The sequence below is a fragment of the Moschus berezovskii genome, chromosome X, assembly GCF_049115385.1.
Source record: "Moschus berezovskii isolate FMDL1 chromosome X, NW_MosBer_1.0, whole genome shotgun sequence".
In the NCBI taxonomy this organism is placed as follows: domain Eukaryota; kingdom Metazoa; phylum Chordata; class Mammalia; order Artiodactyla; family Moschidae; genus Moschus; species Moschus berezovskii.
The window spans coordinates 72535287-72548893 of record NC_142488.1 but is presented as its reverse complement, the minus strand read 5'-3'; the positions used below and the strand labels follow the sequence as shown (position 1 = coordinate 72548893).

Sequence of the window (13607 nt, the reverse complement as noted above, 5' to 3'; positions counted from 1 at the left end):
TTCCTTCTCCAATGTGTGAAAGTGAAAAGTGAAAGTGAAGTCGCTCAGTCGTGTCTGACCCTTAGCAACCCCATGGACTGCAGCCTACCAGGCTCCTCCATCCATGGGATTTCCCAGGCAAGAGTACTGAAGTAGCTTGCCATTGCCTTCTCCGGCCAGTGTGTGAGATCAGTGCAATTTTGTGGTAGTTTCAACATTCTTTGGCATTGCCTTTCTTTGGGATTGGAACAAAAACTGACTTTTTCCATTCCTGTGGCCACTGCTGAGTTTTCAATATTTGCTGTCATATTTAGGGCAGCACTTTCACAGCATCATCTTTTAGGATTTGAAATAGCTCAACTGTAATTCCATCACCTCCACTAGCTTTATTTGTAGTTATATTTCCTAAGGCCCACTTGATTCCAGGATGTCTTGCTCTAGGTAAGTGATCACACCATCATGGTTATCTGGGTCATGAAGATCTTTTTTGTATAGTTCTTCTGTGTATTCTTGCCACCTCTTCTTAATATCTTCTGCTTCTGTTAGGTCCATGCCATTTCTTTCCTTTATTTTGCCCATCCTTGGGTGAAATGTTCCCTTCATATCACTGATTTTCTTGAAGATATCTCTAATCTTTTCCATTTTATTGTTTGCTTCTACTTCTTTGCATTGATCACTTAGGAAGGCTTTCTTATCTCTCCTTGCTATTTTTTGGAACTCTGCATTCAAATGGGTATATCTTTTCTTTCTTCCTTTGCTTTTTGCTTCTGTTCTTTTCTTCACTATTTGTGCCTCCTCACACCACCATTTTTCCTTTTTGCATTTCTTTTTCTTGAGGATGGTCTTGATCATTGTTTCCTGTACCATGTCACGAACCTCTGTCCATAGTACTTTAGGCACTCTGTCTAATCCTTTGAATCACTTGTCACTTCCACTGTATAATCACAAGGGTTTTTATTTAGGTCATACCTGAATGGTATAGTGGTTTTCCCTACTTTCTTCAATTTATGTCTAAATTTTGCAATAAGCAATTCATGACCTGGGCCACAGTCAGCTCCCGGTGTTTTTGCTGACTGTATAGAGCTTCTCCATATTTGGCTGCAAAGAATATAATCAGTACTTGGTATTCATTTGTTTCCATACAAATTATAAAATATTTTGTTCTAATTCTGTGAAAAATGCCCTTGGTATTTTGATAGGGATTGTATTGAATCTGTAGATTAATTTGGATAGTATATTTATTTTCACAATATAGATTTCTCCAATCCAAGGACGTGATGTATATTTCCACTCTATTTGCATTATTTTTGATTTGTTCATCAGCATCTTATAGTTTTCTGAGTACAAGTCTTCTTTCTCATAATGTATGTTTATTCCTAGGTATTTTATTATTTTTGTTTCAATGGTAGATAGTATTGTTTCCCTAATTTCTCTTTCTGATCTTTTTTTGTTAGTGTATATCAGGAGATTTCTGTGCGTTAAATTTGTATCAGCTTTACTAAATTCATTGATTTGCTCAAGTAGTTTTCTGGTGGCCTGTTTAAGATTTTCTGTGTATAGTTTCATGTCATATGCAAACAGTGACAGTTGTAGTTTTTCTTTTCCAATTTGGATTCCTTAATTTTTCTTCTCTGATTATCTTAGCTAGGACTTCAAAACTACATTGAATAAAAGTGGTGAGAGTGGACATCCTTGTCTTATTCCTTATCTTAGAGGAAATGCTTTCAATTTTTCATCATTGAGAATGATGTTTGCTATAGGTTTGTCATATATGGCCTCTAAATGAAAATTAGTTTACAGTAGTCTTCTATTTATTTTCCCTCACTGTGGGACTGTGAGCTTTTGAAAAACTATGCTTCCATAAAAAAGTAGACTTGCATATATTGTAAGCTATTTTATATGTTTTTCTAAAACATAAGTTTTAGGAAGTTAGATTGTTAGACAAGTTTAAATTTTTGAATTGTTTTTACATGCATATTTTTATGTGAAAGCAAATTACTTTAGGTATAATGCATACTTCTTGGAGATAGAATAATTATTAATTTTGAAATCCTGGAATGTCATTCGGAGAAGGCAATGGCACCCCACTCCAGTACCCTTGCCTGGAAAAATCCCATGGATGGAGGAGCCTGGTGGGCTGCAGTCCATGGGGTCGCTAGGAGTCGGACACGACTGAGCGACTTCACTTTCACTTTTCACTTTCACACATTGGAGAAGGAAATGACAACCCACTCCAGTGTTTTTGCCTGGAGAATCCCAGGGAATGGGGAGCCTGGTGGGCTGCCATCTCTGGGGTCGCACAGAATTGGACACGACTGAAGTGACTTAGCAGCAGTCGCAGCAGCAGAATGTCATTAGTTGTTTCTTCTTGGTAACATTGTGATATTCTTTATGGTTATTTTACCAGTGAGAATCCAAGTCAGTTTTTGAAATCCAAAACTTAACAGCATTGTTCCATGTGGATACAACCTATGGCATTGCTGCTGTGTTCCTTGGTCTTATTTCATTCTGTATATGATCTCTCAAATTTAGATGATATACAGAATTTGGTTAACAGGGTAGAATTTAGAATTTGGTTAATAGGTATCTGAAGTCTGTTGAAATTTCATTTAAGAAATTGTGAGTCTTCTGTTAAGGACTGTGGATATCATATTCTGCTTTAATAGTTTTTCAATATTAATAAGTTTTTGTATCATTCTGCCATTTCTTCTAGAAATTATATAAAAGAGAAGTCCAGCCTCCCTTCAAACCTGCTTCTGGAAAACCAGATGATGCTTTTTGTTTTGATCCTGAATTTACTGCAAAAACACCTAAAGGTAATGCATATTTATGTGTGAAAATCAGGGCTTTTATTAATTTAGATGGTTAAAAACATAAACTAGCTTCTTAGATTAAAAAGAGAAAGAATTATAAGTTTGCAAAGGGTGGTTTGCCCTGTGTAGAAGTGTAGATCCTATTTAGCATTGCTTGGACACTTTTCAAGTAGAGGTTTTATATGGTAAATGTTCATTAGGAAAACAGGGTCTAGAGCAAAGGGTGAATATTTTCTTTTTTAAAAATGTTTTTGACATGATAATGCATTAGAGAATGTGAGTAGGAAGTAAGATATGAGATGTATCTCTCTAACTCTTATGGTTCAGAATTTAATGTGGTTTACTTTTATTGACATCTGTTTCATACATTCATTCAACAAATATTGAATACCTACTATGTAAATACTAAGCAGTGATGATGCAGAAGTTAACTGAACAGACAAAAATCATAATCTACATGGAGCTTGCATACTAGTATTATTGTTGTTGTTCAGTCTCTCAGTCATGTCCAACTCTGCGACCCCTTGGATTGAAGCAGGCCAGGCTTCCCTGTCTTTCACCATCTCCTGGAGCTTTCTCAAACTCATGTCCATTGATTGGGAAACAGATAATATACAATAAATCAAATATATAATACAGTATGTCTGATGGTAACATTTAATGGTTTCCTTTATACTCAAAGAAATGTTGATGTTTCATATCACAAAACTGTTAATTCTAATTAAATTTAATTATTTGAACATTAGATTCTCCTGGTTTGCCAGCCAGTGCTAATGCTCATCAACTCTTCAAAGGATTCAGCTTTGTTGCAACTTCTATTGCAGAAGAATATAAAATCACTCCTATCACAAGTGCAAATGTGTTACCAATTATTCAGGTAAATTGCACGTAGATTATTCAGATTAGGGATAATTATTTCTTCCTGTTATTGCTGATTGATTTACAGTGATTTTTGATTTCTTCATTTATGTATGTATCATAAATTAAAGATCTTTCCATGTTTTGGGAAAAAAGAAGACAGTCGTAATTTTTAATTATGTATTTATGTGATGTGTTTTGGCAAGAAAACGTAATGGGTGATACATTAGCTAGTTGATTTATCATATTGGCTTTGGCAATCTAGAAAGCCTTCAGAATGTGTATGCTCAGATCACCTAGAATCTGTGTAAGCCATTTATAAATACTGATAAAATTTCTCTAGACTTACTCTTGATTTTTTAAAGATTTAAGACGAGCATATACTTAGGAGAAAAGACAAAAAATGTGAAACCATACTGCTGTTTTGTATTTTACTTTTCAACAAAAACAGATAAATGGAAATGCTGCACAGTTTGGTGAAGTATATGAATTGAAAGAGGATATTGGTGTTGGCTCCTATTCTGTTTGCAAGCGATGCATACACACCACTACCAACATGGAATTTGCAGTGAAGGTATTGTCTCTGAGGCTAACATTTTTTGTTTGTTTGTTTGTTTTAATATGTGTAAGTTAAATTGCAGACTGACTGAAAGTTTTTCAGTGGAGCAAATGAAGAAAGCAAAGATAAAATGATGAAGTAAAACTCTTGACTTAATATTTTCATTTTGAATTTCTTACCAAGACTTTATTTTGTTCAGTAAAAAGATGTTATTTTGGAGAAGCAATATGGTTTCTGAATGTCTTGCTTTTGAATAATTTTATTGTAACAGAGTATGCTAATATTGAACAATTGTGACAATTGCTGTCATATTTGGATCAAATTATCAGTTGGTATACTTTCAGTTAGATGGAATATAATGTTGAGGAAAGTAGTATGTTGTTTTTTAATTAAGTTTCAGTTACAGGAAATTTTTAAATATGTAAATAATATGAAGTAAGCATCACTCTTGTGTTTTATCATTTGCTTGAAAATACAACCAACAGCCTTCAGAATAGGAGAAAATAATAGCAAATGAAGCAACTGATAAAGGATTAATCTCAAAAATATACAAGCAACTCCTGCAGCTCAATTCCAGAAAAATAAACGACCCAATCAAAAAATGGGCCAAAGAACTAAACAGACATTTCTCCAAAGAAGACATAAAGATGGCTAACAAACACATGAAAAAAAGCTCAGCATCCGTCATAATCAGAGAAATGCAAATCAAAACCACAATGAGATACCATTTCACACCAGTCAGAGTGGCTGCTATCCAAAAGTCTACGTGCAATAAATGCTGGAGAGGGTGTGGAGAGAAGGGAACCCTCTTACACTGTTGGAGGAAATGCAAACTAGTAGAGCCACTATGGAGAACAGTGTGGAGAGTCCTTTAAAAACTGGAAATAGAACTGCCATATGATCCAGCAATCGCACTCCTGGGCATACACACCGAGGAACCAGAATTGAAAGAGACACATGTACTCGAATGTTCATCGCAGCACTGTTTATAATAGTGAGGACATGGAAGCAACCTAGATGTCTATCTGCAGATGAATGTATAAGAAAACTTTGGTACATATACACAATGGAGTATTACTCAGCCATTAAAAAGAATGCATTTGAATCAGTTCTAATGAGGTGGATGAAACTAGAGCCTATTATACAGAGTGAAGTAAGCCAGAAAGAAAAACACCAGGCAGCACGGGAAGATGGCAGAGGAATAGGATGGGGCAACCACTTTCTCCCCCACAAAATCAGCAAAAGAACATTTGAACGCTGAGTAAATCCCACAAAACAACTTCTTAATACTGGCAGAGGACATCAGGCACCCAGAAAAGCAGCCCATGGTCTTCGAAAGGAGGTAGGAAATAGTATAAAAGATAAAAAGAGAGACAAAAGGGGGAGGGATGGAGCTCCGTCCTGGGAAGGGAGGCTTAAAAAAAAAAGAGAAGTTTCCAAACACCTGGAAACACTGGCGAGTGGAACCTCAGAGGGCCACATAACTGGGAGACAAAAGACATAAATAATTAAAACTCACCGACTAAGTGCCCAGAGGAAACTCTCAGTGGAGAAGCAGCACAGATGCCCGCACCCTCCACTAGCAGGCGGGGGCTGGGCAGGGAGGCGTGGGTGGCGGCACTTAGAGGGAGAACCGGGCTTGAATGCCCCAGGGAAAACTGAGGGCGCGAACTTAAGATAGCGAAGCAGACACTGCAGCTAAAAGGAGAAAAGGCTGTGAAAACCCTGTGAAAAGACCCAACCTAAGACTTCGCCATCCCCGCTCAAAGAACAAAGGACTGAGCAGAGCCAGCCTGCTTCGGGCGGCCCATCCCCCAGCCCCTGCCGACACAGGCATGGAGGGCAACCAGCGGTGGAAAGGGCAGCCGCGGCCCCAGAGAGGCTTCCCATACCAAGCTGCAGGCAGGCTTCCTTGCTAACCAAGACTTCTTGAGTTCAAGCCGGTCGATATCCACCTGAGAAAGTGCGCCAGTTGTACACCGAGAAAACTGAGCTGCAGGGACCTGGAAGGCGATAAGTCACAGCAACCGCGCTCGCCAAAGTCCTGTTCACCTGAGCTGCTCGGACCAGGGAAGGCACAAAACTCAGGCCCAGCCAAGTCTGCGCCTTTGTGGAATACCCGAGGACTGAAACTGAGCCACTCAGACCTGGGAAGTGCATGCACCCCAGCACCGGCCGCAGACAGCTCCCGGCAGAGCAACCTAGAACCTGAGCAGCATAAACAGGAAAAGGACACACACCGTGAGTGGGAGCATTCCCAGTGTAGCCGAGACACTGTGAGCACTCCCCACAGATGCCAGGGATATTTGTCAGCAGGGTTCCTCCCTCCCCACAGCAGGAATGAACAGGTGAGCCGGGGGAAAAAAAAAAAAAAAAAGAAGTGTCCACCACAGCATCCTGGTGTCAGGATGGGAATTAGACACTGAGGAGACCAGAAAACAGAAGAACTTTTTCAACAGAAGGAACTGCCTTGGAAGTAACAGAGGGAGAAGCCTTGGGCCTACTGCAAGAATAAGACTGAAAAACAGAGGCAGAGGCTTAAGTCCAAATCCTGAGAACACCAGAGATTTCCTGTTCCAAAGAACATTAATTGATAGGTACTCATCAAATGCCTCCATGTATACACTGAAACCAGGCACCACCCAAGGGTCAACAAGTTTCAGTGAAAGATGTACTACGCAAAATATCCAGCAACACAGGAGAATAGCACTGAGCTTTAATATACAGGCTGTACAAAGCCACTCCAAACCCACTGACATCTCAAACTCATTACTGGACACTTCATTGCACTCCAGAGAGAAGAAATACAGCTCCATCCACCAGAACATCGACACAAGCTTCCCTAACCTGGGAACCTTGACAAGTCACCCATCCAACCCCACACACAACGAAGTAACTACATACTAAAGAGAACTCCACAAACTGCCAGAAGACGGGAAGGCCATCCCTAACACAGCAATATAAGCAAGATGAAGAGACAGAGAAATACCCAGCAAGTAAAGGAACAGGATAAATGCCCACCAACACAAACAAAAGAGGAAGATATAGGGAACCTACCCAATAAAGAATTTCAAATGTTAATTGTGAAAATGTTTCAAAATCTGGAAAGCAAAATGGAGTTATAGATAAATAAACTGGAGAAAAGGATTGAGAAGATGCAAGAAATGTTTAATAAGGAATTAGAGGAAATAAAAAAGAGTCAATATATAATGAATAATGCAATAGATGAGATCAGACACACTCTAGAGGGAACGAACAGTAGAGTAACGGAGGCAGAAGACAGGATAAGCGAGCAAGAAGATAGAATTGTAGAAATAAATGAAACAGTGACGGGAACAGAAAAACGAATTAAAAGAAATGAGGACAATATTAGAGACCTATGGGACAATATTAAATACCCCAACATTCGAATCATAGGAGTTCCAGAAGAAGAAGACAAAAAGAAAGACCACGAGATAATACTTGAGGAGATAATAGTTGAAAATTTCCCTAAAATGGGGAAGGAAAGAATCACCCAAGTCCAAGAAACACAGAGAGTCCCTAACAGGATAAACCCAAGGGGAAATATCCCAAGACACATATTAATCAAATTAACAAAGATCAAACACAAAGAACAAATATTAAAAGCAGCAAGGGAAAAACAACAAATAACACACAAGGGGATCCTCGTAAGGATAACAGCTGATCTTTCAACAGAAACTCTTCAGGCCAGGAGGGAGTGGCAAGACATACTTAAAGTGATGAAAGAAAGTAACCTACAGCCCAGATTACTATACCCAGCAAGGATTTCATTCAGATATGAATGAGAAATTAAAAGCTTTACAAACAAGCAAAAGCTGAGAGAATTCAGCATCACCAAACCAGCTCTCCAACAAATACTAAAGGATCTTCTCTAGACAGGAAACACAGAAAATGTATATAAACTCGAACCCAAAACAATAAAGAAAATGGCAACGGGATCATACGTATCAATAATCACCTTAAACATAAATGGGTTGAATGTCCCAACCAAAACACAAAGCCTGTCTGAATGGATACAAAAACAAGACCCCCATATATGTTCTCTACAAGAGACCCACCTCAAAACAAGCGACACATACAGACTGAAAGAGAAGGTCTGGAAAAAGATATTCCACTCTAATAGAGACCAAAAGAAAGCAGGAGTAGCAATACTCATATCAGATAAAATAGATTTTAAAACAAAGGCTGTGAAAAGAGACAAAGAAGGAAACTACATAATGATCAAAGGATCAATCCAAGAAGATATAACAATTATAAATATTTATGCACCCAATATAGGAGCACCGCATTATGTAAGACTATTACTAAAAAGTATGAAAGGGGAAATTAACAATAGCACAATAATAGTGGGAGACTTTAATACCCCAATCACACCTATGGATAGATCAACTAAACAGAAAATTAACAAGGAAACACAAATTTTAAATGATACAATAGACCAATTAGACCTAATAGATCTCTATAGGACATTTCACCCCAAAACAATGAATTTCAACTTTTTCTCAAGTGCACACGGAACCTTTTCCAGGATAGATCACATCCTGGGCCATAAATCTAGCCTCGGTAAATTCAAAAAAATTGAAATCATTCCAAGCATCTTTTGTGACCACAATGCAGTAAGATTAGATCTCAGTTACAAGAGAAAAACTATTAAAAATGCCAACATGTGGAGGTTGAACAACACGCTGGTGCATAATGAATAAATCGTAGAAGAAATAAAAAGAGAAATCAAAATGTGCATAGAAATGATTGAAAATGAAAACAAAACAACCCAAAACCTCTGGGACATTGTAAAAGCAGTGCTAAGGGGGAAGTTCATAGTAATACAGGCACACCTCAAGAAACAAGAAAAAAGTCAACTAAATAACCTAACTCTACATCTAAAGAAACTAGAAAATGAAGAAATGCAGCACCCCAGGGTCAGTAGAAGGAAAGGAATCGTAAAAATTAGGGCAAAGATAAATGTAAAAGAAACAAAAGAGACCATAGCAAAAATCAACAAAGCCATAAGCTGATTCGTTGAGAAGGTAAATAAAATTGACAAACCACTAGCCAGACTCATCAAGAAACAAAGGGAGAAGAACCAAATCAATAAAATTAGAAATGAAGATGGAGAGATCACAACCGACAACACAGAAATACAAAGGAGTATTAGAGAATACTATCAGCAATTATATGGCAATAAAATGAATAACCTGGAAGAAATGGACAAATTCCTAGAAAAGTACACCTTTCCAAAACTGAACCAGGAAGAAATAGAAAATCTTAATAGACCCATCACAAGCACAGAACTAGAGGCTGTAATCAGAAATCTTCCAGCAAACAAACCCCAGGTTCAGACGGCTTCACAGCTGAATTCTACCAAAAATTTAGAGAAGAGCTAACACCTATTCTCAAACTCTTCCAGAAAATTGCTGAGGAAGGGAAACATGCAAACTCATTCTATGAGGCCACCATCACCCTAATCCCAAAACCTGGTAAATATCCCACAAAAAAAGAAAACTACAGGCCAATATCACTGATGAACATAGATGCAAAAATAATTAACAAAATTCTAGCAAGCAGAATCCAACAGCACATTAAGATCATACATCATGACCAAGTGGGCTTTATCCCAGGAATGCAAGGATTCTTCAATATCCTCAAATCAATCAATGCAATACACATTAACAAACTGAAAAATAAAAATCATATGATTATCTCAATAGATTCAGGGAAAGCCTTCGGAAACTTTCAATATCCATTTATGATAAAAACCCTCCAGAAAGTGGGAATAGAAGGGACATATCTCAACATAATAAAAGATATATATGACAAACCCACAGCAAAGATTATCCTCAATGGTGAAAAACTGAAAGCATTTCCCCTAAAGTCAGGAACAAGGCAAGGGTGCCCACTCTCACCACTACTATTCAACATAGTTCTGGAAGTTTTGGCAACAGCAATCAGAGCAGAAAAAGACATAAAAAGAAATAAAAATTGGAAAAGAAGAAGTAAAACTTTCACTGTTCGCTGATGACATGATCTTCTACACAGAAAACCCTAAATACTCTACCAGAAAACTACTAGAGCTAATCAAAGAATACAGTAAAGTTGCAGGATATAAAATCAACACACAGAAATCCCTTGCATTCCTATACATTAATAATGAGAAAATAGAAAGGGAAATTAAGGAAACTATTCAATTTACTGTTGCAAAGAAAAAAATAAAATACTTAGGAATATAACTACCTAAGAAAACAAAAGACTTGTACATAGAAAACTGTAAAACACTAGTGAAAGTAATCAAAGAGGAAACTAATAGATGGAGAAATCTACCGTGTTCATGGATTGGAAGAATAAATATTGTAAAAATGAGTATACTACCCAAAGTAATTTATACATTCAATGCAATCCCTATCAAGCTACCAACGATATTTTTCACAGAACTAGAACAAATAATCTCACAATTTGTATGGAAATACAAAAAATCTCGAATAGCCAAAGCAGTCTTGAAGAAGAAGACTGGTGGAAGTGGTAGAATTAACCTGCCGGACTTCAGGCTCTACTACAAAGCCAGAGTCATCAAGACAGTATGTTACTGGCATAAAGACAGAAATATAGATCAATGGAACAAAATAGAAAGCCCAGAGATAAATCCACGCACCTATGGACCCCTTATCTTTGACAAAGGAGGCAAGAATATAAAATGGAGAAAAGACAGTCTCTTTAACAAGTGGTGCTGGGAAAACTGGTCAGCCACTTTTAAAAGAATGAAACTAGAACACTTCCTAACACCATACACCAAAATAAACTCAAAATGGATTAGAGAGCTAAATGTAAGACCACATTCTGTAAAACTCCCAGAGGAGAACGTGGGCAAACACTCTCTGACATAAATCACAGCAGGATCCTCCAAGACCCACCTCCCAGAATATTGGAAATAAAAGCAAAAATAAACAAATGGGACCTAATTAAAATCACAAGCTTCTGCACAGCAAAGGAAACTATAAGCAAGGTGAAAAGACAGCCTTCAGAATGGGAGAAAATAATAGCAAATGAAGCAACTGCTAAAGGATTAATCTCCAAAATATACAAGCAGCTCCTCCAGCTCAATTCCAGAAAAATAAACGACCCAATCAAAAAATGGGCCAAAAACTAAACAGACATTTCTTCAAAGAAGACATAAAGATGGCTAACAAACACATGAAAAAATGCTCAACATCCCTCATAATCAGAGAAATGCAAATCAAACCACAATGAGATACCATTTCACACCAGTCAGAATGGCTGCTATCCAAAAGTCTACATGCAATAAATGCTGGAGAGGGTGTTTAGAAAAAGGAACCCTCTTGTACTGATGGTGGAAATGCAAACTAGTACAACCACTATGGAGAACAGTGTGGAGATTCCTCAAAAAACTGGAAATAGAACTGCCATATGATCCAGCAATCGCACTCCTGGGCATACACACCGAGGAAACCAGAATTGCGAGACACATGTACTCCAATGTTCATTGCAGCACTGTTTATAATAGTGAGGACATGGAAGCAACCTAGATGTCCATCTGCAGACGAATGGATAAGAAAGCTTTGGTACATATACATGATGGAGTATTTTTCAGCCATCAAAAAGAATGCATTTGAATCAGTTCTAATGAGGTGGATGAAATTGGAGCCTATTATACAGAGTGAAATAAGCCAGAAAGAAATACATCAATACAGTATACTAACGCATATATATGGAATTTAGAAAGATGGTAACCTTAACCCTGTATACGAGACTGCAAAAGAGACATAGGTGCATAGAACCGTCTTTGGTACTCTGTGGGAGAGGTTGAACTTGGGATGATTTGGGAGAATGGCGTTGTAGCATGTATATTATCATATGTGAAATGAATCACCAGTCCATGTTCGACGCATGATACAGGATGCTTGGGGCTGGTGCATGGGGATGAACTGGAGGGAGGATATGGGGAAGAGGGAGGTGGGAGGGGGGTTCAAGAGGGGGAACACATGTACACCCGTGGCGGATTCGTGTCAATGTATGGCAAAACCAACCAATATGATATTGTGAAATAATTAGCCTCCAATTAAAAAAAGGACAAAAAATAAATAAAAATAAAATAAAAAAAAAAAAGATAATACAACCAAGTTGGAATCATGACATTCAGTTTTAGACAAAGAAAATAATTTTCCTCTGTGATATTTCTTGTTTCTTAGATCATTGACAAAATTAAGAGAGACCCTTCAGAAGAAATTGAAATTTTAATGCGCTATGGACAACACCCCAACATTATCACTTTAAAGGATGTAGGTACTTAAAAATCTATGTATCTGCGAAACTAATGAAGTTTTGACTTGGCACTTTATTTTCTTATTGAACTTTCCATACCCATGGTATCTTTACTTTCATGCCATAAAATATTAAGACTTAAATTTGCCACTTCAGTTCTTTTATCCCTGTGATTCTGCATTCTTACCCTCCTTGTAGAATATCAGAAAGAAATTATGATGGTTGGCAAATGAGAGTGTCCTGATTACTTCGATATATTCTAGCTGGTTAACTAGTTGACAACATCACCAGCAACATTTATTATTCTCTAGTACTACAAATATACAAGATAGAATAGATTCGGAATCTGCCAAATTCTAGGAGATTTTATTTCCTTGATTGTACGGCAGTTGGCTGTAGCACTGTGGATTGTTGCTTGGGTGAAATATTATTCTGTAGTTTTTTTTTTTTAATGAACTCATATTAATAGATGTTACTGAATGCTGACAAACCATCTCCTTGATCAGTTTGTTTCAGATAATATACATTTTGATTTGTAATCCTTAAATAGTACTTTATACATAAATATGTAAATATATGTTATGTGTGTATATAGATAGATATATATCTACATTATGTGTTTATGTGTGTACATGTAGATATCACATTCCTTGAGTTAAAGGGTATACATATTTATTTGTTCTCCTTGATACAACATTTGAATTCAACAAATATTTAAGTTGCCAGGTCAAATGTAGAATGTGAGGAGGATATTAAAAAACAACATATTTACTGCCAGAAGGAAGCTTACTATTATTAAGGAAGGAGAGTGACTATAATACAGTCAGAAATGTCATAGGTGCTGTTTGAGAGTCACAGAGTTCTATTTTTCCACTTATACTCCTTGATGAAGTATAACAGATATCTTCAAAAGTTAATAAAATTATATGTTTCACAAAGTCTCACAGAATGGTGTTGAGTCTGTTTAGCCAGTTTAATCTTCAGTAGAGTCTGTAGTATATTAATAATAGGCGTATTTTTAACACTAGAGGTTCATTCAAAAATTAAAGTAAATATAATTGAAAACTTTTCATAATTATAAACAATAACATTTTTAAAATATG

General features: G+C 37.1%; 1 protein-coding gene across 7 annotated transcripts in view; it reads left to right on the top strand.

The window, feature by feature from the left end:
- RPS6KA6 (ribosomal protein S6 kinase A6) overlaps positions 1 to 13607 on the top strand; it is a 236916-nt gene that overhangs the window by 137962 nt on the left and 85347 nt on the right. For all 7 annotated transcript variants that reach the window (XM_055437957.2, XM_088833679.1, XM_055437960.2 and 4 more), the window contains 4 exons: positions 2693 to 2795; positions 3539 to 3669; positions 4102 to 4224; positions 12432 to 12521. In XM_055437957.2, coding sequence (XP_055293932.1) covers positions 2693 to 2795; positions 3539 to 3669; positions 4102 to 4224; positions 12432 to 12521 — 447 coding nt within the window. The remainder of the gene's footprint in view (positions 1 to 2692; positions 2796 to 3538; positions 3670 to 4101; positions 4225 to 12431; positions 12522 to 13607) is intronic.